We start from the raw sequence: 26,199 nt of genomic DNA, 5'->3' as shown, positions 1-26,199 counted from the left end.
TCAAACAAAATATTTTGCAGGCAAACTAAAGCTGAAATGATCATAATGAACATATTGGCCCCAAGAAGTGTGAACTATTTTTTGGAAGTTTTAAATGACCCCCAAAAAGTGTAGGATATTCTTTTCTTTAGCAACAGATGTCTCCAGTCACCTAAACAGGAACATATTTCCATTTGTAACATGATATTTTGATCCCTTTTATAGAATTCAAAACAAATTGTTGGATTTCATAGAACAGGCAGATGAAACTGCAATGGGTGTCCATAGGTTGTTAAAAACTCACTGAAGTCACATAATTTGAATGTCAGTAATAGATCATCATATTGTTCTGAAGGTGCCAATATAAAATATGGCAAGCACCGTTCTGTCATAAAATTATTACGTAATGAGAATGAAAAAAAAAATCCTCAAAGCCAGTTGTTTTAACCATGTGCTTCATAATACCATGGAACATGCATGCATGGTAGAGCACTTGCCCGCAAAAGGCAAAGGTCCTGAGTTTGAGTCTTTTTGAATTTGCTGATGATGTATAGGCTGAAATCCTGCAATATGTAAACACTACATGGTTATCTCTCACATCTCGTGTAGAAAGGCTTTCAAAAAATGGAATTATATGAGGAATTTTGTAGTTCTAATGATGCCGTTAAATGTGCTGTCTCTTTATAGGGGGTAGCATTAGCCAGAAATGGACAAAAGTTTTACGAACTTTAAAGTAAAATAATGTGAATTTTGAAAACTTGGATAATTTAGTAGGTTATGTTGTACCAGGAAGGTATGCTCACACCGAGAAAGTATTTCCTCTTATGAATAATAAGTGGGCAGATGTAAGGAAGGGAAGTAGTACAAACCTAATCAAATCTGAACTGCCAGTTGCCATGAATTTGCCTTATTCACATAGTTGAATTCTCTGAATTTGCTAAGAATGACGTAAAACTACTGTCTAATGCAAAATCTGTCGCAAAATATGTGTAAATATTTGTTATCTTTTATGAATACTGCTTTGATATTTGGTGAAATTTCATTGTGCATTTAAAGATCTTCCTTATTTTTTGTCACGGATGAAAGTATCTCTCTTATTTTCTTTTAAAATACTTGGTCACCATAACTGAGTCACACACAAGTACAACAATGAGGCTGCTAAACATTTAAACTTTTGTATGAAAAAGTCCTCCTCCGTAAATGGAAAACATACACATATTCACAACCTACAAACACTTGGACACTTTGGCCTGAACTCTCCGTTGTTTTATTTCTTATTCAGGCAATATTTTACCAAACTTCATTATTCACTGTGTAATTTACCAATTGCCGATGACAATGTATTTAGTTCTTATAGAATTACCATATTTAAAGAAATGTTCACAATTTACTATACATGCAATCTGTGTGAACTTCAGAATACAACGATGCTAAAAATTATTTGTTCTTTGATTGAAATAGCTTACCTGACAGCCCTCATTCCCCTGCCTGAGTGAAATATTTTTCTTTTCTTGAAAACTTAATACTTACAAAGTTGCATATACTTAAAATTTTCCTGCCAGAGAATGTTCTAATCTCCAAATGGAATTCTTTCCAAAAAACAGTTCCGTTGTTTTGTCACGCTGATTGCTCTGTTTCCAAAAATATAACCTTTTAGTTTGTTAGTTATTCCAATTAGAAAATTTTGCTTTGTCGAAAAACCTGGTTATCTATGGGAATCCCCATCCACATTAAAACTTCTCCCTCATATACTAGTACCTATTATTAGGTCACTTGCTGGTTATGCAGCTATTGGTTACAAAACCTTACTTGACTGCCTACTTTATCTTTGTCCCTGTCAATTCTTCTGTACTTTATCTCAATATCTAAAATGGAATACCTTAGTATTTTAACATTCCGTAATTTTCTTAATATGTGTGTATATGTAGGAGTCACACAGTGTGTGTCAGTGGCGGGCTAGCACTCAAGCAGTTCACACACACTTGTTACTTGTTTCATACAGTTAGTGTTTGGTACTCAAAATTTTTTTAAAAAGTCTGTCAATTGGATAATCAAAGCGTATAGCTATTATGTAGCAATCTGCTAGTGAGTTGCTAACACGTACAGTTATTCTGTAGATTATTGCCACTCGTTAAATTTTTGAAACTTCAAACAGATATCAGCTTATTGACCTGTGCTAAAATATTGAGGCTTCCATTATTTACAAAGCTGGTAACTGGACTAAACTACTACTTTTTCTTTTGCCTTTGCCCTGCAACTACGCGGGGCAGCGTGGTTAATTTCAGATTTGGCACAGTTAATCGGGTGCCTCCCTGTTGCCGCCCCCCCCCCCCCTCTCCCCTCCCCCAAATTGTAGCGTACAGTCTTATCAGTGTGACATTTTCTAAATGTCTACATATAGTTTAACTGAGGTGGAACTTGGGAAACTGCCCAGTATTCACGCAGGTGGATCTGGGAACTGTCTAAAACCATATCCAGTCTGGCCCCCACGCTGGGCCTCGTCGTGAATCTGCCGGACGAATTCAGTCCGGGGCTGTCGCACCTGCCCAGACCCCGGTAGTGGTGTGTTAGCACACGGGGCAATCCGGGCGAGTCGATCACTAACCTAAACAGTGTGGAGAGGAATGAAAACAAAGTTTGCAGTATTGTGCACTTCCTTTAATAACACTTCACCACAATCAACAGCCACAGGAAGAAGGTTGAAGCAAAAATTCCACGAGATGCACAAGGCAGAGGCATATAAATTACAATCTGCCATTATTACTATCATCTGACTTCCCTGGCCAGAACGTCCACAGTGACCTCACAAAAAGCACAGCTGGTGTACACGGGCTAGGTTTGCACTCCCTGTCACCACCAGGTGGCTGACGTTAAAGCTGTTACTTTCAGCAAATAGGCAAACAACTCAAACTGCAATGTGGTGCACAATGTTACTTTATACAGGATCCCTGGAATAAAGGCACATTTCAGATATCAATAATAAAAACAAAAATTATCACAAACTGACTTTTCTCTATACCCGGTCTCTTACGACAACACGCTTCCGTGTCGTCTCGCACACTTTCACAAAATCAGCTCCTCTATCAGACGAGCGCTGCCTCCGGCAGTGTGGCTCGCGCAGTGCCACAGTGGAGAGAGAAGTGTGGCACCTCGCCGCCAGAGCAGTGTGTGGGCCATCGCGCCGAACCTGCGCTCCCCGGGGCCCACACGTCTCTACTCTCAGGCCCACGCGCTCGCCTTGTGCTTCGGCAGGAATTTGTAGTCCGCGGGCACCGGGCCCAACAGCATCTCACTGGAACACACAACACACCGATACCTGTGGGGTCTGTATACTATAAACAGACAATTACAGTTACTTCAAAAACAGGACGAGAGTTTACTTGTTAGACTATTTCTCCGTGTCAATAATTAAGTGAATAATGTATACACATAAAAATATGTGTGTGTGTGTGTGTGTGTGTGTGTGTGTGTGTGTGTGTGTGTGTGTAATGCTTCAGCATATCTCTGGAAAGTCAACGACAATTTCAAACTGTTGTGTACATAGTTCCACGTAGTGAGCGCGTACACAACTTTCCCACTAGATTGCACCCCGCTAAGCACAACAGCGCAGGCACAGCGCTCGTCCGTCTCCGCACTACGAGATGGCGCTGCCATAGAGATGGACCAAATTCTGCTTCCGCCTATCCGCGTATTAATACGTAACGCAGCCAATGAGATTGCTCCTAATGTAGAACCTTCTCTTCGCAGATCACACTCGCGCAGTGATACCTGAACGTGCGAGGTATTATAACGAGTGTACAGACCTCCGATTAGTCAGTCTGCATTTGTCTGTACCAGTCTATAGTCAAGTTTCAGTCTGCGCCTGATAAGATTATCATATTCCTGTACATAGCGATGAAGAGAAATGTATAGACACTTTGTCAAGTATCAGAAATATGTGAGAATAAGATTAAGGTACCAAGACCAAAGGAACTTCAGATTGTCAATTGTAAACAGCATCCAGAATCAAGTTACGTATATCTATGCTTTTTTATTATTTTAATAAATGTGTGTGAAAATTAATCAAGTTCTGTTTAAAGTTGGTCACCGTCAATCTGCTACTCTAAGCGTGCAGGTGGAATTTCTATCGTCTGACCTAACGGCAGAAGATAAACACGACACGATAAGACCACGAGACATATTGCTGACACTCGCCTACTTTGTAAGAGCGACAAGTCAAATAATCTGATGGTGTGTGTACCGAAGGTCTTACCGTACGCACACCACACAAACAAACTTGGTACATGAGGGGCATGCAATAACAAATGCATGCACAATTTGTTGAGGGGCATAGTGAAATGTTTTCACTTCAGGCCCTACAGTTTCATGAAGTTCCAATACCTGGCAGCGGCATAAGTAGCCTTCGAAATGGCATCTGTTACATAAGTCCATTCCGAGCGGAGAACATTCGTCGATTTTATTTTGCGGAAAACCAGAGAATTGCAGATATTCGTACGCGGTCGCAGAATGTCTACGGAGACCTGCAGTGACGAAAAGTACACAGTGTCATCGGGTGAGGCGTCCTTCATTATCAAAACAAGTTCAGGCAAACCTGTCCGATCCGCCACGTGCCGGCCAGCTGCACACAGCTGTAGCTCCTGCACTGTCAGAACGTCCAGACACACTCGTCTGTGGCAGTCGACAGGTCACAATCGCACACCTCGGTGCTCGACCGGACGTCCCTGTCAGTAGTAGTGACACATTCGTACACCGGTTGCAGTACTCAAAAGTGTGTGACCACTGGATTCCTCACTGCCTAATACAGAGTGGCGCACATAAAACCGGCCCGAACCGGACTGCGAACGCACGTGAGTAGCGTTACTAGCTCGTCAGTTTCTATGCCACCTTCCAACAGCAGTAGCGTGCAAGTAGTTCGTACGAAAGTAGTCATTATAAATCGTGTACTTAACTGTCACGCCTTATCCGGTACCGCGTGCCATGGAATTTGAATCCCCGCCAGACGTCACGGACGTCGAAGACTCCTAGAGGTCTCTGCACCGTCGCGCCGTAAGCTGTGGCGGAACGCGCCTCCTGGCCCGCATTTAGAGTGAGGGCGCCACAGTGGAACACGGGGTCCCAGTGGCCAATAGCAGCATCCGCGTTAGAGTGCTTAAGCGCCTGCCTCTCGCTCAGCCTGCTGGTCTAACCTCGCGTACGTCTCAGGCAGTGTGCGATTTGTGCTTTTACCAGTGGGCGGGATGTCTTAGGAGGTTAGTATAATTACATATGTTACTAGCTTGGACCGTGGCGTTACCCATGGTTAAACAGTTATTTATAAATAGATGTCAATGCCGAAACTCACTATTTGCGCGTATGCACTATCAGAAAAGCCATCCCCTGTTATATCTTTAAATGTACATTATAGGTAAAGCTTATTTACAAAATCATCTACATACAGGTATACGATGGGAATTCAAAAAGTAAAGGCACATTTGTGAAAAGCCGTACTTATTCTGATGATAGAAAACTGAAACATGCGTTATTTTTCTACGTAAACTCTGTGGAGTTCAATGCAGTTTTCCCGACATTTTACAACCTTTTTTTTTTTTTTTTTTTTTTTACATCAGAAAATACGTTTTTCGGTTGCATCTGTAACTAGTTTTGCACCGAAGCAATGTCTTCTTCATCACTTTCAAATTTTATTTCCTGTAGTGGTTCCGTTAAGGGTCCAAACATGTGAAAATCACTAGGAGCCAGGTCTGGACTGTATGGTGGATGCTCCAGCACCTCAAATCTCAACTCCTTTATTTCGTCGGCTGTCCGTTTGGCAGGATGTGGGCGAGCGTTATCTTGCTGCAGGATGACACCTTCACAGTTTTCTACGACGTTTGGATCTGACTGCAGGTTTTAGTTTCGTACGCAACACATCACATGCACCACACAATACAGACCTGGCTCTAAAGCCTCGTTTACGCTGGGGCGACGTCTTGCAACATTGTGGCATGCTACGGAAATGTGGCGTGCGTCGTCTTGTAGCATGCTACAACAGGCAACATCTTGCGGCGTATGTTGCATGCGGCAGGTTAATTTATACCAAAGCAACAGAATTTGTGCCACACGTCTGTCGGTCTTGCAGTATAAACGATGATAAAGTATCGCAGTGGCAGCCTCCTTGGTACTTGCACACGCAGCTAACAACGGAAATGAAAACCAAAGGAAAAGAAAACGATGGTGGAAGAGAAGAGTATTTAAAGACGGTCCGCGAAACTGTGTCCTAGGAACTAGAAGCAGACGATGGTGCGTTATTTAGTAATGTGTGCTTTCGTCCCAGGCGCGTTAGTCCGCGCCATACCGTTGCCAAAAGGCGGCCTAACGGTAGATGTTCGCACTGGCACCGGGCCGGTCACCACCCTGTGTCAGGGCCCGGGGTGGGAACTTCAGCCCCCAGCTCACCCAACTCTGCCGTACGACTGCTGCGGTATGACTGACACACTACTTCCCTCGCAAGTAAACGGATGACGCACCTTAGACGAAAGCAACAATGACAACATTAGAATGATGATTTAGTTCTAAATGTTTTGAAGTGCTTAACTACTACATAACACTTTTTCAAAATTAATAAGCAAACATATTAATAGTATGACTGTATTAAAAACTTTCAGTGTTCGGCTCCACAAATTTAAATTATATGTAAAGTTTTACTCCAGTGCGTGGGAAATAAACATCCCAGGTTGTGATGCATAAACTAAAGCCAGAGGAGGGGATGGTCTGAGGCAGAGGGGGGGAAATCCCCCCATCCCCCCCCTGCAAATCGCACACTGGTCTCAGGACATATCACCTCGCCTTAGACAGCGTATTTACTTTCGTGTTTTGTTTACAAGTGGACGTGGTTGTCTAGTTAGGTTTTCTTGACTCTGTCGTTTTGTTGTTGCTGTCGTAAGGTCCTTCATCGGTCGTGTCTGTCCTCTCCCATTGTGTTGCTGTTTGTGGGCCGCTCCGCGGGTCCCGCCGCGTTTTCCGTCACTTCGACCCCGCGACTGTTCCGGTCGCCGTTACGACACCTTACTCCACTGAATAACGGGTGTTCATTGTGAAACGTCCCCTTTTTTAACAATTATACAAGACTGTGCTTAAACTGACACACAATATTTTGTTAGCGCAACGCAATCTGCCTTTCAAAATTCCCTACAAAAGAATGGCCCTGACTAACATTAAACTATACCTTTCACAAATCACTTACCTCACAAAAATCTTCGCTGCTCAAGCTACTGCAATACAGCGAGCGCCACTACTGCCAGCTAAATAAAAGATTCAAACTATGGAAGGCACTAATTACTGATAGGGATAGTTAGCAAATGAAAGATATTAATAGAGAACAAACAATGTATTTACCTTGATATCATCATATATAAATATAGCAGTTCATGACAAATTTCAAAACTCCGCCATCTCTCTCCCCACATCCACCACTGCTGGCGGCTCACCTCCAACTGCGCAACGCTACGTGCTGTTCACATCCAGCTGCCGCTGCCCAACACTACAATGGTGAGTATTACAACAATGCAAAGCAGCCACAGACTGCACACAGCACAGCCAGTGATTTTCATACAGAGGTGGCGTTACCAATAAAAAAACCTAAACAGCCTACTTACAATTGTTGAAGAATATGTGTGGTCTGAATGCATTAAAGTTGCTCATGACACTTTTCGTGGAAAGTTTCCTGAAAGTAATACTCCTGCAAAATCAACAATTCAAAATTTAGTGAGAAAGTGGCGTTCAACAGGCAGTGTTGTTAATTCAAAGAGAAATAAGGCACTGACTCTATGTACACCTGAACGTGTGGTAAATGTGACGGCACACACTGAAAGAAGTCCCCACAAGTCACCACGATGATTATCGCAGCAATGTCGAATATCTTGCAGGTCGTGTCAACACATCCTTCGTGGCTTAAAAATGGAACCTTACCGTGTGAGTGTTGTTCAGCAAATAAAAGAAGCAGACAAGGGTAAGCGTACACATTACTGTAATCGGTTGCTGGAAAATGTCACTGGGGGACGTCTTGATCCGTTCCTCCTTTTTTCGACGGATGAAGCTTGGTTTCATCTGTCAAGTTATGTTATTTCACAAAACACAAGACAATGGGCTACAGACAATCCCCATGCCAAACTGCAAAAGCCGTTACACAATTTAAAAATTGGTATATCGTGTGCTGTATCTGGTAACAGAATTGTCAGGCCATTGTTCTCCGATGAAACTGTCAACACACGTTTAGTTGCAACAAATTTTCAGCTTTGTTAACTGCAAACAAAAAATGTTGTGCATATTTCCAGGAAGATGGGGCAACTTCTCATATGTCAGGTTTGTCCTTAGCTCATTTACATACATTTTACAGAAGAGAGGAGCATTAGTAAAGAGCTTGTGGAAACCGCGCTCTCCCAACTTGTCACCGTGTGTCTTTTACCTCTGGGGATTTCTAAAGGCTAGAGTCTATAGCAACAATCCCAGAACACTTGACACATTAAAAAACAACACATATGAAGAAATTTAGAACATTCCCCAAAAAGTACAGAAAAGTGTTTTCCTTAACACGCTTCAACGTGAACAACTTTGCTCGTATGTTGGCGGAGAACATTTTGAACACAGACTTTATATTCCTTTCTAAAACATGCTTAGTAAACTAATAAAAGTAAATCTGTTACTTAAACTGTTAATTACATAGTTAATAATGAAACTGTACAATAAAAATGTAAGAAAGCGATGATGTATGTTGATTTTCTTCATTTGTATTCCATTCAGTGCAGGGGCCAGTTTTATGTGCGCCACTCTGTGGAAGACCATAAAGAGCAACGAAGGACCATGTGTGTGGAATTGTCTGAGTGTTATGAGGCTAATAATAATTAATTGAAACCCTCAGCTGTTCTTGATATACCTCGATGGGGACGGCTGAAAATGTGTGCCCCGACCGGGACACGAACCCTGGATCTCCTGCTTACAGGGCAGACGCTCAATCCATCTGAGCCACCGAGGACACAGATGAATAGGGCAACTGCAGGGACTTATCCCTCGCACGCTTCCCATGAGACCCACATTCACAACTGTCCACAATCTATATATGTAATGTTCCTAATAGATATTTGCCCATCCACTCATTACTCGCGCCCACTACGGTGATAATTGCCGTAAGAGTTCAGGCAACCTGTGTGCATTTGCACAGACGGTCAATGGCCAGGTAGTCATTTAACTATATATATGGATAGTAACTGTTCTCGAAATAACAGATACCATTGATGAACAGTTACTATCTTCATATATGGCTACCCGGCCGCTGACCTTTGTCTGTGCAAACGCGCTCAGGTTGCCCGAACTCTTACGGGAATTGTGACTTCAAACCAGAAACAAAACAACTATCTGCAGATTGGTATCACACCCACCTCTACTCTAAAGAAATGCCACGGTGAATGTCTTCCGAGACTTCGAAGGGATTATTCTCTTTCATTTCTGAACTCAAGGTGCAATTGTCAAGCCCGCAGCTCGTGGTCGTGCGATAGCGTTCTCGCTTCCCACGCCCGGGTTCCCGGGTCCGATTCCCGGCGGGGTCAGGGATTTTCTCTGCCTCGTGATGGCTGGGTGTTGTGTGATGTCCTTAGGTTTGTTAGGTTTCAGTAGTTCTAAGTTCTAGGGGACTGATGACCATAGATGTTTAGTCCCATAGTGCTCAGAGCCATTTGAACCATTTTTTTGCAATCGTCAATTCTGAAGTGTATTGTGCTCCCCCCATCACAAAACTGGAGAAATGACTTCAGCACATTCGTCACCACAAAATTGCAAATGAACTATTTCTCTACGACAGTGCGAGTCCTCAAACGAGCCTGCACAGCCGAGAGGAACTCACGAAACTTCATCGAACTGTTCTTCCTGGTCCACCCGACAGCCCGGATCTGACACATTCCGACTTCCATCTGTTTGGCCAAACGAAGGACGCACTCCTCGAGAAGCAGTACGTGGACGGCAGGGGGGTTACCGATGCAGACGACGATGGCTCCGAAGTCGACCACTAGAGTGGTACCGTTCGGGCACACCGACCCTTCCGGAAAGGTCGCGCGTAAGGGTGTCGCACAGAACGAAGAGCACGTCGAAAAATACGATTTTGAAGCCACAAGAGACGGAATAATGTGCTGTATTGAAATCCTGAATAATACAAACTGGCTTTCAGAAGAAAAACAAATGAGTTGTATTACTTACTGTATGTCCCTCACACATTTGGAGCCGCAGTGGTCTAGTCGGTAGAGTACTTAACTACACCTCTAGAAGCCCCGGGTCAACCCCGGTTGGGTGTGAGGATTTTTCCTCATTCCAGTGCCTCCTGGACAGCCTCAGCCTACTGTCAAAATGTGTACCAGGGTCTTTACAGGAAGCTAAGAATAGCCTGGGTGAGGGACTCGCCACGACTTCCCCACTCCCTCCTAGTGTCGCATTTTGCCGTCAGTAACGTCGGTATTCAGGTCACGGACTAAGAATCTTTACATTTTACCTTCACTATACACAAAAATTAGTGTCAGAAGACAATTACTGTGGGGTTAACACACCCCTATTTAGTGGAGGTGGGGCTTGACATATACTGGTGGAAAACTAAAAGTCCAAACACCAAGAAGGAGTTGTGCAAAATAAACAAAATTTGGCATGTGCATTTCTAAATCTAAAAACTGACATCTAGTAACACCGCCATGAGAATGCAGATCAGGTTTGCTTTAAACATGTGCTACAATGGTTGTGAGCATTAGTTAACTATGAGATTGGACACAACGAGTTGATGTCAGTCAAGAACGTCTTCGAGATGACGGATACGGTATTATAAATGAGTGACTGAGTTTGAATGAGGTCGTGCAATAGGGCTCCGACAAGCTGGATCTTCCTTCTGCAATACTGCAGAAAGAGTTGGCAGGAATTCAACCGCTGGACACGACTGCCGGCAGTGGCGGTCACGAGAGTGTACGGTCACAGGAAGTCGTCCATCGACTGAAAAGTTTAGTTTTTTATTTTCAGACAATTATTATTTGTCCGTCTGTCTGATGCGAGGTAACTGCGCCGTAGTACGGGGACGCCACACCTAAACAAACATCGAAACACACGACGTCAGTCGACTACCGCGCACGGAAGAGAGAGTATTCCTGCTAACGAGGCTCCCTGGCTGGCAGTTGACTGTTCGCTACTTTGGACGAGAGTGCATTGAATACGTGAGATGTATTCCGTGGGCAATATGAATCCAGCAAATATAGCTCACGACTTCAATAACAATCGCACGGTTTTGCGGTGCGGTCGCAAAACGCAGGCGCTAAACTTATTAGAGTGAACAGAGATGTCAGTGTACAAACGGACAAATCATAACTTTGCGAAAAAAAAGAAAGTAAAATTTTCTCTCGAGGGTAGACTTGAACCAAGGACCTCTAGGTCCACAGCGGCTCATGCTAACCACGGGACCACGTTGCTTCTAAGCTCACACTGTCCTTGACGTTGCCTATCTTACACATTGACTACTCTGTTTGTATATTTTGCTTATTTCTTCATAGTTCCACCCAACTTCTCCCTGTTTTCTCGATTGATCTATGTTCAGTTTTTAAGGCCTATCCACTGTGCCAACTTATAAGTAAATCTGAGGGGGGTGCGATGGGGAGGTTCCCCTGTGAGAGGGAAGACCGTCACGTTTGCCACTGCCTCTGGTGCGTCGTACTGCATCCGCAGCAGAAATGTGATCAGCGGTCGGTACAACATTGACACAACTGATTGTTATAAATTGGTTACTTCGAGGACAGCTAAAAGGAAAACGCTCTACAGTTTGCATTCCACTTATCCAAACTACGCCGTCTGCGACTTTACTGGTGTCAAGTGAGAGCTTATCGGAGAGCTATGTGGAAGTCTGTTCTGTTTTCTGACAAAAGCTGGTTCTGCTTCAGTGCCAGTGATAGGCATGTGTTGGATGTCTGCATGCTGGATACATTGGGCCTAATTTTTGGTCTGGAGTGTGATTTCGTATGACAGCAGGAGCACTCTCGTTATCCCTCGTCCTCTGCCTCCAAATTTGTACGTCAGTCTGGTGATTCCACCTGTTGTGCTGCCACTCATGAACAGCATACCAGAGGGTGTTTTCCAACAGGATAATGCCCACTTACTGCTGTCTTGGGAGGTAGCGTTGCTCACGTCCGTAGGTTTAACCTTAAAATACCCTACACGTGCCTCCTGGGTGGTGCTAATTGAGCAACAGTGATTACAGGCAGCCAGACTATCCATAGGATCTCCTGGCAATGACATATCAATTAAATAGCAGAAACAGTTCTTTTCAGAGCTCATTAACAAGAAACATTGGACCAACTATCAGACTCCTTCAACTGAATATCGAAAGCATTAGCAGGGCAAAGTGTAACTACCTGTCAAAATTTTTGCTGGACAACAATATCGATGTCGTCGCCATTCAAGAAACTCGTGTTTCCAGCGAAGAAATATTCCGAAGCCGAGGTCGAATTCCTGGATATTCTGCACTTGGTGTAACTTACCACGAGGTGTATGGAATTGCTACGTATGTCCGTAACAACATAAATGAAGCTTCGCTGATTTCTGTAAGTGTGGAGGCAGATATACATACAGTTGTCATACAATTGCACGGCATTACTATTAAAAATGTTTACAAACCACCCAAAACAACATGGCCTGATTTTGTCCTACACACAGCAGAACATCCTGCAATTTACATAGGAGACTTCAGTAGTCACCATGAACTTTGGAAGTACTCTCAAAATGATGAAAATGGGAGCATGCTTGCAGAATGGATCGAAGAGAATAATCTTCATCTAGTGTTTGATGCCAAAGATCAAGGTACTTTCAGGTCAGCTGCTTGGGACAAGGATTCAAATCCTGACTTATGCTTTGTTAGCTGCAACGAAACTGGCTTTCCCATCAACACCACAAGGAAAGTGATAGATGCCTTTCCTCACAGCCTACACAGACCTGTAATAATACAAATTGGCTGCACTGTTCCTGTCATACGATCAACTCCGCACGCTCGATGGAATTTCCAGAAAGCCGACTGGATGAAGTTTTCAACGGAACTGGATAAGACCATTCGATGGATACCTCCATCACATAATAACTATCAACGCTTCATTGGTGCAGTAACAGCAACAGCTAAAAAGTGTATGCCAAGAGGATACCGAAAAGAATATATTCCAGGATGGAATGAGGAAAGTGAAACACTGTACCAATACTTCCAGCAAAGTGGTGACCCAGAGATAGCTACGGAACTATTGTCCAGCTTGGACATGTCTCGGAGGCAGAAATGGGCAGAAACAGTCAAAACTATGGACTTTACCCACTCGAGCAGAAAAGCATGGAGTCTTCTGAGAAAACTGGGAGGAAGTGCACCAGCATGCAGAAAAAATTCCGAAGTAACACCAGACCAAATTGCTTCCCACATCATTACCACCTCAAGAGTACCTCCTGACAAGAAACATACAAGACATATCAGACGACAGCTTCGTGACCTTAAAAAGAAGGCATCTCCCTCATCTGAGTATACCCATCCCTTCACAGTTTCAGACATTGACTCTGGACTGAAGGACCTCAAACCTCTTAAGGCACCTGGATTCGATGGTATCCACCCAGAATTCCTGATCCATATGGGAGGAAAAGCTAAGAAATGGCTGGCAGAATTCTTCACTGACATCCTGCTGACTGGTCAACTTCCATCTGAGTTTAAAAAGGTGAAGATAATATCTGTTCTGAAACCTGGCAAACCCAGCAACAGGGTAGAAAACTATCGCCCCATTTCCCTACTCAGCTGCTGCTACAAGCTTTTTGAAAGGCTAATATATAACAGAATAAGTAGCGCTATCTTAGAGAACGTTCCAGTTGATCAGGCAGGCTTCAGACCAGGGCGTAGCTGCTGCGACCAAGTATTGTCTCTCACATCCTTCATAGAGTCAGGATACCAAATGAAGCAGAAAACATCTGTGGCATTTGTTGATCTAACTGCCGCCTTCGACACTGTGTGGAGGGAAGGCCTTATCTACAAATTTCTCCGCATCATGCCCTGCAGAACAATGGCTCGACTGATTAACAGCATGCTAAGTGATCGGAAGTTCCAGGTAATCACTGGAAGCAACATAAGTAAGGAGAGGAAGCTGAACAACGGATTGCCTCAAGGATCAGTTCTCTCACCCTTACTGTTCAACCTATATCTATCTGATCTACCTGACACTTCGTCCAGAAAATACTGCTATGCCGATGACCTGGCTCTAGCCGTCAAACACCAGGAAATGAAGACAACAGAAGAGATTTTAGCCAATGACCTGTCTGCATTAGACAATTACTTCAAAATCTGGAGACTCCAACCCAGTGTGAGTAAAACAGAAGTGTGTTGCTTCCATCTAAATAACCAGTTGGCGAACGTAAAACTGGAGGTAAGTTTCAGAGGCAGAATTCTTCATCACAACTGGAACCCAAAATATCTTGGTGTCATCCTGGATCGTACACTATGCTTCAAACAACACCTTCTTAACTTAGCTCAAAAGCTGAGGACTCGAAACAACATCCTCCATAAGCTATGCTGAACTACCTGGGGATCTTCAGCAACCACCCTGCGAACTTCAGCTCTGGGCTTGGTATACTCAAGTGCTGAGTATTGTGCGCCTGTTTGGATGAATAGTCATCATACAAGGCTTGTTGATACCCAGCTGAATACGACAATGCGCATAATATCTGGCACAATCAGATCTACTGCAGTTTATTGGCTTCCACTGTTAACCGGTATAATGCCTCCTGATCTACGCAGATGTACTGCCCTTATGAGAGAATTCCACAAGATCTCCAGGAATTCTAACCTACCCGTGCATAGCGACCTGCCACTTTTAAATCGCAAGAGACTGAAATCACGTCATCCAACTCTGTGCGATGCTGCTGACATGGTTGCTAAGAATTTCAAACCTCTTGAAGAATGGAAAGGTCGGTGGGAAGCAGTGACAGATGTGCACCTGCATAACATCTTCTCAGGTGCTAAACTTCCAAGTGGATTCGACTTACCACGCAAGACGTGGTCTACTCTCAACAGAATCCGTACCAGCCATGGGCGATGCAGGGATGCTCTCTTTAAGTGGAAGAAGCTGCCTGATCCAGCTTGTGACTGCGGGGCTCCATACCAGACTGTTCACCACATTGTCAGTGAATGCAGGATTCGAGCCTATCACGGCGCCAAAGAGGACTTCCTGCTAGCAACTCCAGATGCAGTGCGCTGGATTGCAGGACTGGATATTCAGTTGCAAAGACAAACTTAAGTTTCTTGTGTGTCAATATGTACATATGTATATGTAATTTCATGATATGTCTGTATTAGCCATACGCTAAATAAATAATAACTGCTGTCTTAACCCAATGTGCTCTACAGAGTGTCAACATGTCGACTTGGTCTGCTCGATCGTAAGACTTGTCTTCAGTCGAGCACGTAAGGGACATCACTGGACGACAACTGCAGCATCGTCCACAGCCAGCATTAACACCACTGTATGGACGACCAGTTGTCAGTAATACACAAGACGCTGCCACTGAACTGCCGTTCCAGCTCGGAAGTTGACGTGGTCCTTTCCCTGTCCCAGCACACCTCTCACAGATAAATACTATCTGTACCAGATTTAGTGACTCTCGCCACCCTAGTTCCATTCCGCAGAAGTGGGAAAAGGTTGACAGACATCGTGTTACTTCTCACTGCTGCAAGTGTTTGTGTATTTGAACTCTTCAACAGGGTTAAATTAAATTAGTATACATTATTATAAATAAGTACCAGATCTGAATGTGAGGGAATTTGCAAGATGGTTTCACAAAACCTTGTCACTTCCCTGTGACATTTACACCGTAGCAGATGATCGTCACAAAACGTATGTTACCAGCCATGCTGCAACTGCTCTCTCCTGTTACCGTCACCTGCCAAGCAAGGCTTTGCGACCCACAGGTTGAAAAACGCTGCACTAGACCGTGAGCTGCAGACACATGATGGAAGAGGCAATTGTGTAGCGGTAAGGAGGAGGCCAGGGCAGGGATAGCAGGACCCTGCTATCCCTCCCACCTCTCTGCTCTAACCTCCCACCCCTCAGTTGCCTCTCCCATCATGCACCACTGCCCGCAGTCTGGCTTCAGCTGCCAGAGACTGTGGTCGTGTGTGTGTGTGTGTGTGTGTGTGTGTGTGTGTTGCATTTGCAAAAGAATATATATATACATATATGACGTGACTTACCAAACGAAAGCGCTGGGGAGACACACAAACAAACACAAACACACACACAAAATTCAAGCTTTCGCATCCCACGGTTGCTTCATCAGGAAAGAGGGAAGGAGAGGGAAAGACGAAAGGATGTAGGTTTTAAGGGAGAGGGTAAGGAGTCATTTCAATCCCGGGAGCGGAAAGACTTACCTTAGGGGAAAAAAAGGACAGGTATACACTGCTTGTGTCTGTATATGTGCGGATGGATGTGTGTGTGTGCGTGAGTGTATACCTGTCCTTTTTTCCCCCTAAGGTAAGTCTTTCCGCTCCCAGGATTGGAATGACTCCTTCCCCTCTCCCTTTAAACCCACATCCTTTCGTCTTTCCCTCTCCTTCCCTCTTTCCTGATGAAGCAACTGTGGGTTGCGAAAGCTTGAATTTTGTGTGTGTGTGTGTGTGTGTGTGTGTGTGTGTGTGTGTGTGTTTGGGGGGGGGGGGTTGGATTATTTTCGACAAAAGCCTTGTTGGCTGAAAGCTCACTTTCTGACAGTCTTTTTGCTGTGCCTATCTACAACTCAGCATCTCCACTATATGATGAATAGTAACTATCCTTTTCATAATACTGTTACACAGATTACTTAAGTTGTATACAAGAATAAAGAAGAAAGCCACTGACAATAACACACAATCATCAAAACATTGAAGAAAAAAACTGTTTCTTGGCTCAAAACTACCCCATAAATGCCTGCTAACAAAGTTTCAAGAATCAGCTTTAAGTGTGCGACCTAGCTACCAGGTGGTTATAATAAAACTGACGGTGTTCCAAATGCTGCAGTGCAGGCTGAATACATTGCAGGATACTGAAAGAGCAGAGATATGTTCACTAATCAGTGTCCGCTAATGGAATATGCTGCAAAAAATAATAGTTCCACTTTCTACCACCAAATGAAAATATGATGCTGTAACCAGCCAGAGTGTGAAATGTTTCCTGTTTTGACATCAGTATGCTGTCTGTTGCTTTGTAATGTGTGTCATTTTCTTTTGTGAAGTGACTGTTGGTCTAAACAGTTAAGAATATTGAAGCCTTCTTTATGAAAAGCAAAGGCTATTCACAAGAAAGACCAAGCACTCCTAGTAAAGTTGTTTTATCAGAACAGCAGCAATAGCAGCGACGCACTGTGAGAACAAAGCCGACAGAAGAAGGTGTGACGAGACCAAGTGTCAACAAACAGTGTAAGGAATACAATTGAGGAGTCTGAAGAAACATGTGAATTAGATGGTACATTAGGGAGAGGGAGGCGGCCTATTCACATGGCATTATTGATGAGGTTACTATAGCACATGCCTAGAATTCTGTGGCAAGTGCTCAAGTTGTGTCACAGGAATTCTCTCCCCTCCGGTCAACACTTCAAAAGATCTTTTGGTGCATTTTACATTTGTATCCCTACAAGTTTCTGAAAGTGCAGCAAATGAATCTCCAAGATGGGCTACACTGCCATCACTTTCCCTTCATTTTTTTGTACATAGGGAAATGGATGAAACGTGGAATATTCTTTGGACAGACATTTTACTCTGCACGGTGCCGTGGATTCACGGAACTGCCACACATGGGGTTCCACTCTGTCACATGTTGTGCAGGAAGATTCACTGCACTCGGCTTATGTGGCTGTGTGGTGTGGTTTCACAAGCTTCTTCGTTCCTGTTACAATTTTCTTTGGCAAGATGAAACCCGTGGACTTGTTAGGTGTACAGAGACATCTGCACATTACAGTGAAACCCTGCTTTTACACTTTTCAAGCGCCTTCAAAGAAATGACCTACAATGCGGGAAAATGTAAAAAGTGGGAAATAATGTTTTAAGCTGTAAAAGTTATGTATAGCATACCTCCCTGCATTTTCACACTTTTTGCATGATAAATGTACGTAACAGGCATCAAATGACTTATCAGGGACTCATTTATTATCTTATAATGGTTAGTTATCTAATAAAAACTGCTGATGTAACTGGAACTATTAACTATCTGGGAGATAGTAATGTTTGCCACAATTTCATGCATCATAATCGATGTTTTGAAAGCCTGCAACTGTCATTCATTATTCAAATAATGAAATACTGCACGAATTATGTATTTTTTCATGCCTTCCTCGACACATTTTGAGAATTTTTTCTCGTTGTCTAGTGCAAATATGCACATAAGTATTTTGTGTGGTGTTTGAATATGTTCTGTGTCTCTTGCACTGTAGTCGTCTTTTGAGGTTATCAGATACACTGCCTCCTCAGTTATGTGGAAAACCACACACACGCAAACTATCATTCACACTGTTCATGTAACATCACAAAAAATAAATACATAAATACTGCACTTGACAACAAGAATAAATTCTCAAAACAAGTTTCACTCAACATGAAAATAATATGTAACCGGCACTGTGTTTAAACTAAAAACATTTGAGCAATACAAAGTGAATGACGGTGTCAGCTAGCGCAACAAGTGGACGAGTGCCGAAACATGCTAAATACAGTTTGAGAAAGGTGTCACGATGATCACAGTAAGCACAAAACTATGTTTCCGCAGTAGAGACAGATTGGAAATGCTTGTGATTGGTCACAATATCTTTATTCGAATAAACCTAGTTACTCCCATCGGCCACCACACCAAGTAAAGCTTGGCACAAATTGTTCCAACTTTTACATGTTTACCGGTTCAAATCTGCTGAGTAGAGTGCCCTGGTGGCAACAAATTTAACCACATATATTTGTAAACACTACTGAATAGCCAACATCACGCCACCATCATTTTTTTCTCCACAAACATTTTTTCTCAATGTGTAAATCGCAGGTGCAAACTGACATTGTGGACATAGGAAATATGACACAAATGATAAAAAATGTCATAAACGGCAGGAAACCATTAATTATGGGTACACAACAGCGGGGTTATACTGTATAAGGACATTCTTGTGCAACACGAGATTCCAGCTTTGCAAGAATACAACATGGTCCACTCCATCATTTTCATGCAAGATGGGGTGACATATTTCACTTGCAGGTGAAAGATTCACTTCTAGAAACCTCTGGTAAGGACTGCATCATCTCTTGGCATTTCAAGATGTGTGGCCCTCCAGATGCCCTGACCTAAATCAATGTGTCTTCTGGTTGCGGCTATACATGAAAGTTCATGTCTATGAGGGATGGATCTGAACTCTTCCTGATCTGAAGGCTAGCATAGAATGACACACAATACTGGCCGTTAAAATTGCTACACCAAGAAGAAATGCAGATGATAAACGGGTATTCATTGGACAAATATATTATACAACAACTGACATGTGAATGCATTTTCATGCAATTTGGGTGCATAGATCCTGAGAAATCAGTACCCAGAACAACCACCTCTGGCCGTAATAACAGCCTCGATACGCCTGGGCATTGAGTCAAACAGCCCATGCAGCTTCAACGCGATACCACAGTTCATCGAGAGTAGAGACTGGTGTATTGTGACGAGCCAGTTGCTCGGCCACCACTGACCAGACGTTTTCAATTGGTGAGAGATCTGGAGAATGTGCTCGCCAGGGCAGCAGTCGAACATTTTCTGTATCCAGAAAGGCCCGTACAGGACCTGCAACATGCGGTCGTGCATTATCCTGCCGAAATGTAGGGTTTCACCTGGATCGAATGAAGGGTAGAGCCACGGGTCGTAACACATCTGAAGTGTAACGTCCACTGTTCAAAGTGCCGTCAATGCGAACAAGTGGTGACTGAGACGTGTAACCAACAGCACTCCATACCCTCATGCTGGGTGATATGCCAGTATGGCGATGAGGAATACACGCTTCCAATGTGCGTTCACCGTAATGTCGCCAAACACGGATGCGGCCATCGTAATGCTGTAAACAGAACCTGGATTCATCCGAAAAAGTGACGCTTTGCCCTTCGTGCACCCAGGTTCGTCGTCGAGTAAACCACCGCACGCGCTCCTGTCTGTGATGCAGCATCTAGGGTAACCGCAGCCGCGGTCTCCGAGCTGATAGTCCGTGCTGCTGCAAACGTCGTCGAACTGTTCGTGCAGATGGTTGTTGTCTTGCAAACGTCCCCATCTGTCAACTCAGGGATCAAGACGTGGCTGCACGATCCATTACAGCCGTGCAGATAAGATGCCTGTCATCTCGACTGCTAGTGATACGAGGCCGTCGGGATCCAGCACGGCATTCCGTATTACCCTCCTGAAGCCATCGATTCCATATTCTGCTAACAGTCACCGGATCTCGACCAACATGAGCAGCAATGTCGCGATACGATAAACCGCAATCGCGATAGGCTACAATCCGACCTTTACTAAAGTCGCAAACGTGACAGTAAGCATTTCTCCTCTTTACATGAGGCATCACAACAACATTTCACTAGGCAACGCCGGTCAACTGCTGTTTGTGTATGAGAAATCGTTTGGAAACTTTCCTCATGTCAGCACGTTGTAGGTGTCGCCACCAGCACCAACCTTGTGTGAATGCTCTGAAAAGCTAATCATTTGCATATCACAGCATCTTCTTCCCGTCGGTTAAATTTCGCGTCTGTAGCACGTCATCTTTGTGGTGTAGCGATTTTAATGGCCAGTAATGCATAACCCTGATTACACTGGATATGGTGCAAACAACTGTTGATCGACCTGTGTTACAGATGCAGCATGTTGCCGAGTGGGGAAACTATCCTGAACACATGCTGCAATTTGTGACTGTATCGTACTAAAACAGCCAGAGCCACTGTTGTCATGTGTGTGATCATTCCTCTCCTTCTCCTGCACCCATACCGCATGTGGACTGCTTACAGCACCATACAGGGTGATTCAAAAAGGACAGTCCAGATGTGGGATGATACAGAAGTTTACTGAGACAACTTACAGAATTTGTAGATGTGTCACTTTGTAGCAAACAGCCTAAAGTTTGATTCACACAGTACGTCAGCACCCCATTCTGCCACCAGGAGGGCCAGCACAGCGCACATTTAAAATAGCTACTTTCACTGGTGTGCAGTGTGCTTGCTGTGTGTATTGTGTAACGAAGCAGCGTTGCCCACTGCTATCCGTTTTGGTTTTACACTCCTTCAGTAACACAGTTAAGCAATGAACTTTTATTTTATTTTTTTTTATTTTTTTTTCAGTTTTCACTACTCAGATTCCGACTGCAGATTCTGTGGCCTTCAGCCTCATAGCACAGAATTCAGAAATAGTTTAAATAAAATTCCCCTAGTAAAATCTATTATTTCAGTAAATTCTAATGTCTACTCTGAAAGTAATGAGCTAATTAGTTTTATTGGAAATGCTTCCTATTAAAAGTTATGAACAATGATGTATATTGTGCAATACATATTAAGTAAAATTCGAGTGAGCTAATAGATGAAATTCAGCTATAAGACTGCATCGAAAAGAAAGCCAAAATTTTACTGATTCCAGCAAAGTGTTTAAATTAACCTAAAGTCTATTAGTTAAATGGATATTACGACTCGAAATCTGTAGCCTATATAACTTTCAGAGGCAATTGTGACCAAACTCCTGAAAAATTCCAAGATCTGTTTTGATACTTTTGCTACCTTTATTTTTCTACGTAAAATGACTCCAGTCTCAACTTTGTAAGTGCATTATTAAGAATTAAGTAAACTTGAATAAGTAAAATTTATTGTTCAAGAGGGCTGCCACGGTTATAAGCTGGGAATTCCCACTGCGGATGCACAAGTTAGTTCCGCGTATTTAAATTGATACAGCTCACTCGTGTTATTTAAGTAATAAAACACGATAGTTAACTTCAAAACCAATTAGAAAGGATCATTTTAACCCTGGGAATTATAAACTATAATATATTAACAGAAATAGTCAAATATTCAAGCACTCGTCTATATAAGGTCTGAGCTGGTGCAGTTCTCAGTTAGTTCTCGGTCAGGTTCTCATGGAGCAAAAGTGCGGCAAGTCGGTGCCGGAACGTGATGTGATAGTACTTGAAACAGGAGCTTAACTTTCCCGGTCGGTACCAAAAAAGTGTAATTGTATTCGGCTTTGAACATTTAACGCGTATTGTGAACATTGTTAAAGACTGGACGTTTTTGACCTACCTAATGTGACGATTATTAAGTGTAAGAGGCCTGGTCACATGAATATTGTGTGTGTGAGAGATAACAAATAAATCGCACTGCGGTTGTCATAAGTGTTCAACAATGAATACGGTCTCGACTTTTGATTTTGGAAAACATAATCTAGGATCCTGGCTTCTTAACTGCAGTGTGATTTAGGTGAGACGGACGCAGCTACTGAGATGACAATATTGAATAAGCAAAGCAAGGTAGGTCAGGAACACTGTGCACTATCTACTGTGTGAGGAAATGTTTCAATACATCTGGTTGTGACGTGAACTGTAAGTGGCACTAATACAAGGATTCCGCCCGGCACGTTACAATTGATAGGATTCCGCTCGGCACGTTACAATTGATGTCACAAAACAAACTTTGCAATAATTGTTCGGCTTAAATTTTGCACTGATTATGCTAAAGAACCTCTGATCAGGCCTAAAATTTACTCTCGGCACAAGAACTTTGTCGAGGCGGGTCGTTCACTGTGACACGGTAATTCACCAGGTCGCCCGCATATTGACGATTATGTCGAACGGGTTAGGGAGAGCTTTGCCTGCAGTCCACAAAAATCGAGGCAACGTGCATCTCACGAAACTGGCATTCCACAAAAGATTGTTTGGCAGCTACTGTGTAGACGTTTACACTTGACACTGTAGAGATTCACAATGGCACAGCAAGTTAGTGAGACAGATAAGGTAGCTCGTGGGGAATTCTGTGCGAAAATGTTGCATCAGATAGAGGATGATGAGAGATTGCTGAACACAGTAACAAAAATCCACATGCAACCCTAGAACACGTTTGTGACAGCCCCGAAGTTACTGCATTTTGTGTCCTTAGCAAATGGAAGGTGTATTGGCCTTTGTTTTTCGTGCGGAAAACTGTCACTGGTATTGTGTATCTGTATATGCTCGAAAACATTTTAATTCGGCAGGTCGATGAAGCTGACCGAGATGGGACGGTTTACTACCAGCAAGACGGTGCACCATCTCATTTCCTCACGGAAGTTTGAGGTTTCCTCGACAATTGCTTCCCAGATCGGTGGATTGGCCCAGAAAGGTCGATCGCGTGGTCACCTCACTTCCCAGACTTCACACCTCTAGATTTCTTTCTCCAGGATGTCATTAAGGACTGTGTGTTTGTTCCTCCCATACCAAACAGTTTAGCTGATCTCACAAATCAAATTTATGCTGCTGTTGCACAAGTTACACTCAATTTGCTGCAACGAGTGTGGGAAGAAATTGATTACCAGTAGGATGTTTGCTGCATCACAAATGGTAGTCACATCAAATCAAACTCACACTTGTCACTTTTATGTGAAACTTGAGGCTGTTTGCTACAAAGTGGCACATCTACCAATTCTGTAAGTTATCTGAATAAATTTCTATACCATCCCAAAATCGTTAAGTCCTATTTGACTCAACCTATATTTTCAGCTGGTGGCAGAAAATGGAACTATTTTTTTCACCATACTTCACAAGCGCACCGATTAATTAACTCACCTACGATGTTTCAGCATCCTGTGACAAATATAGAGCCTGCACTGGGGCACTCAGAACACCATTAGTTTAATTATGACCACCCAGTATATGTTACAACCCCTTACATATCACTCCCTTAAGAGTCAAAAAGACAAGATTAGCCAAATTAAAGTGTGCATAGAGCCATTTAAGCAGTCGTTCTTCTTGCACTCTACACACAAATGGGATAGGAAGAAGCTCTAAAAAGTGGTACAATGGAAGTACACTCTGTCCAGCAGGTTTTCTGGGCACATACGTAGATTTAGACTGCCACAGTCGAATCGTGTAAGTCGCGGACTCACCTGATCTTGAGCCAGTCGGCGCAGTTGGCACTGGCCATGAGCGTCTCCAGGTCGTCGCGGCCGACGTACGGCGGGGGCCGCTCGTTCATCTTCTGGGGCGGCCTCTCGAGCAGCCCGACTGGCACGTAGCGGTAGAGGAAGGACAGCCATTCCAGCAGGAAGCGGCGTGTGTTCTCCACTCCCTGAAACACCGTGCCCACCCTAATGTAACATTCTACAGTAGTGCTCGATCCTTATGCTTATTTCAGCACAGTATAGCACACTACAAGTATGATGTTTGGTTTGTGATTTGTAGGGCGCTCAACTGTGTGATCATCAGTACAAAGTCCCAATTTTTACACAATACAATCTAACCACTGTCACGAATGATGACGATGATGATGATGAAAACAACATAAACAAGCAGTCCCTGGGTAGAGAAAATCCCCAACCTGACCGGGAATTGAACCCAGGATCCCGTGATCCAGAGGCAGCAATGCCAGCCACTAGACAACGAGCTGCAGACACCGTGAGTGTGAAAATGTTTTACATCTGCGGTTTACATGGTGTCAACTCATTATTTAATTTTGTATGAGTTCATAAGCAATTAAAACCATATTATTTTGATTTTTATGATACAATTCTTTCCTTGTGAAATCAGTTCTTTCCTTGTAAAATTGATGTCTTGTAATATGATGATAACAAATGTTCTATTTAACCAGTAAACCCCATATTCTTTAAAGAATCTTACTCCATGTATAAAACAGCTTCAAACATCAGATTATTGTACAAATGAGTTAACGCATTAAATCTTTGGGTTTTAGCACATAAGTGAGAAAAAGTTTAGGAAAGGTTGGAAATTATGCTTAAATGGACTGCTTGTAGCTGCAGATGCGACAGCTCAGGGGCGAGCAATCTCTCTCTAAATACCAGGTGTACCAGTATGAAATGAGTGTTTTTTTTTTTTTTTTGTGAAAATGAAACACCAATTTTGAATTGAAAAGTAAAAACATTTTATTCAAAGTACTGACCATTGCTTTCTATTCATTTTGACCACCTTTCTGGCAATTTGTGGACACCACGCCAATAGAAATGTTCGTCTTTTGAAGCAAACCAATCAGACACCCAATTTTCGACTTCTTCGTAGGAATCGAAGTGTTCCATTGATGAAAACAAGTAGTAGTCGGAAGGGGCCAAGTCTCGTGAATACAGCAGGTGGGGTAGCAGCTACCAGCCAAGTGTTTGATTGTATCCTGAACCAGTTTTGCTTTGTGTGAAGGTGCACTGTCGCGTAAAAAAATTACTTTGCCATGTCTTCTGGCCCATTCTGGTCTTTTCTCGATCAATGCATAGTTCAAATTGATCATTTGTTGTCTGTAGCGATTAGTATTCACAGTTTCACCGGGTTTTAGAAGCTCACGATACACCACGCATTTCTGATCCCACCAAAAACAGAGCATTGTCTTCTTGCCGAATCGATCTGGTTTTGCAGTAGATGTTGACGGTTGTCCCGGATTAACCTATGATTTTTCCCATTTAGGATTCTTAAAATAAATCCATTTTTCATCGCCAGTAACAATTTGATGCAAAACTGATTTTCTTTCATGTCTTTGAAGCAAAATTTCACAAATGGTTTTTCGGTTTTCCATCTGTCTTTCATTCAATTCATGTGGCACCCTATTTCCACACTTTTGGATCTTTCCCACAGCTTTCAAACGGTCAGAAATTGTTTCTTGTGCAACATTTAGCATTGCTGCCATTTGCTTCTGACTCAAAGTATCATCTCCATCCAATATTGCTTGCAATTCGACGTCTTCGAACTTTTTTGGTGGTCTTCCACAGTCTTCATTTCTTACATCAAAATCATTATTTCTGAACCGTTGAAACCATCTTTTCCATGTTGCTTCTGATAGAGCAAGATAACCATATGCCTCGACAAGCATTCGATGCGACTCTGCAGCACTTTTTATCAAATGAAAACAAAAAATTAATGCTTTCCGCAAATCGTCACTTTCTGGTACAAAATTCGACATTGTTAACATGATGAAAACATATGATGTTGTTTGTTCCATGACTTGATGCATACTAA

General features: G+C 43.1%; 1 protein-coding gene across 1 annotated transcript in view; it reads right to left on the bottom strand.

Moving 5' to 3' along the window:
* Positions 1–2,615: 2,615 nt before the first annotated feature.
* The window catches only part of LOC124553688 (tRNA-dihydrouridine(47) synthase [NAD(P)(+)]-like), a 226,826-nt gene continuing 203,242 nt past the window's right edge, over positions 2,616–26,199 (bottom strand). The window contains exons 10-11 of the mRNA XM_047127588.1: positions 24,132–24,313; positions 2,616–3,271 (exon numbers count right to left, since the gene is read on the bottom strand). Coding sequence (XP_046983544.1) covers positions 3,199–3,271; positions 24,132–24,313 — 255 coding nt within the window. The 3' untranslated portion in view covers positions 2,616–3,198. The remainder of the gene's footprint in view (positions 3,272–24,131; positions 24,314–26,199) is intronic.

This window comes from Schistocerca americana, chromosome 11, assembly GCF_021461395.2.
Source record: "Schistocerca americana isolate TAMUIC-IGC-003095 chromosome 11, iqSchAmer2.1, whole genome shotgun sequence".
NCBI lineage: Eukaryota > Metazoa > Arthropoda > Insecta > Orthoptera > Acrididae > Schistocerca > Schistocerca americana.
This window is presented reverse-complemented; position numbering and strand designations above follow the sequence as displayed.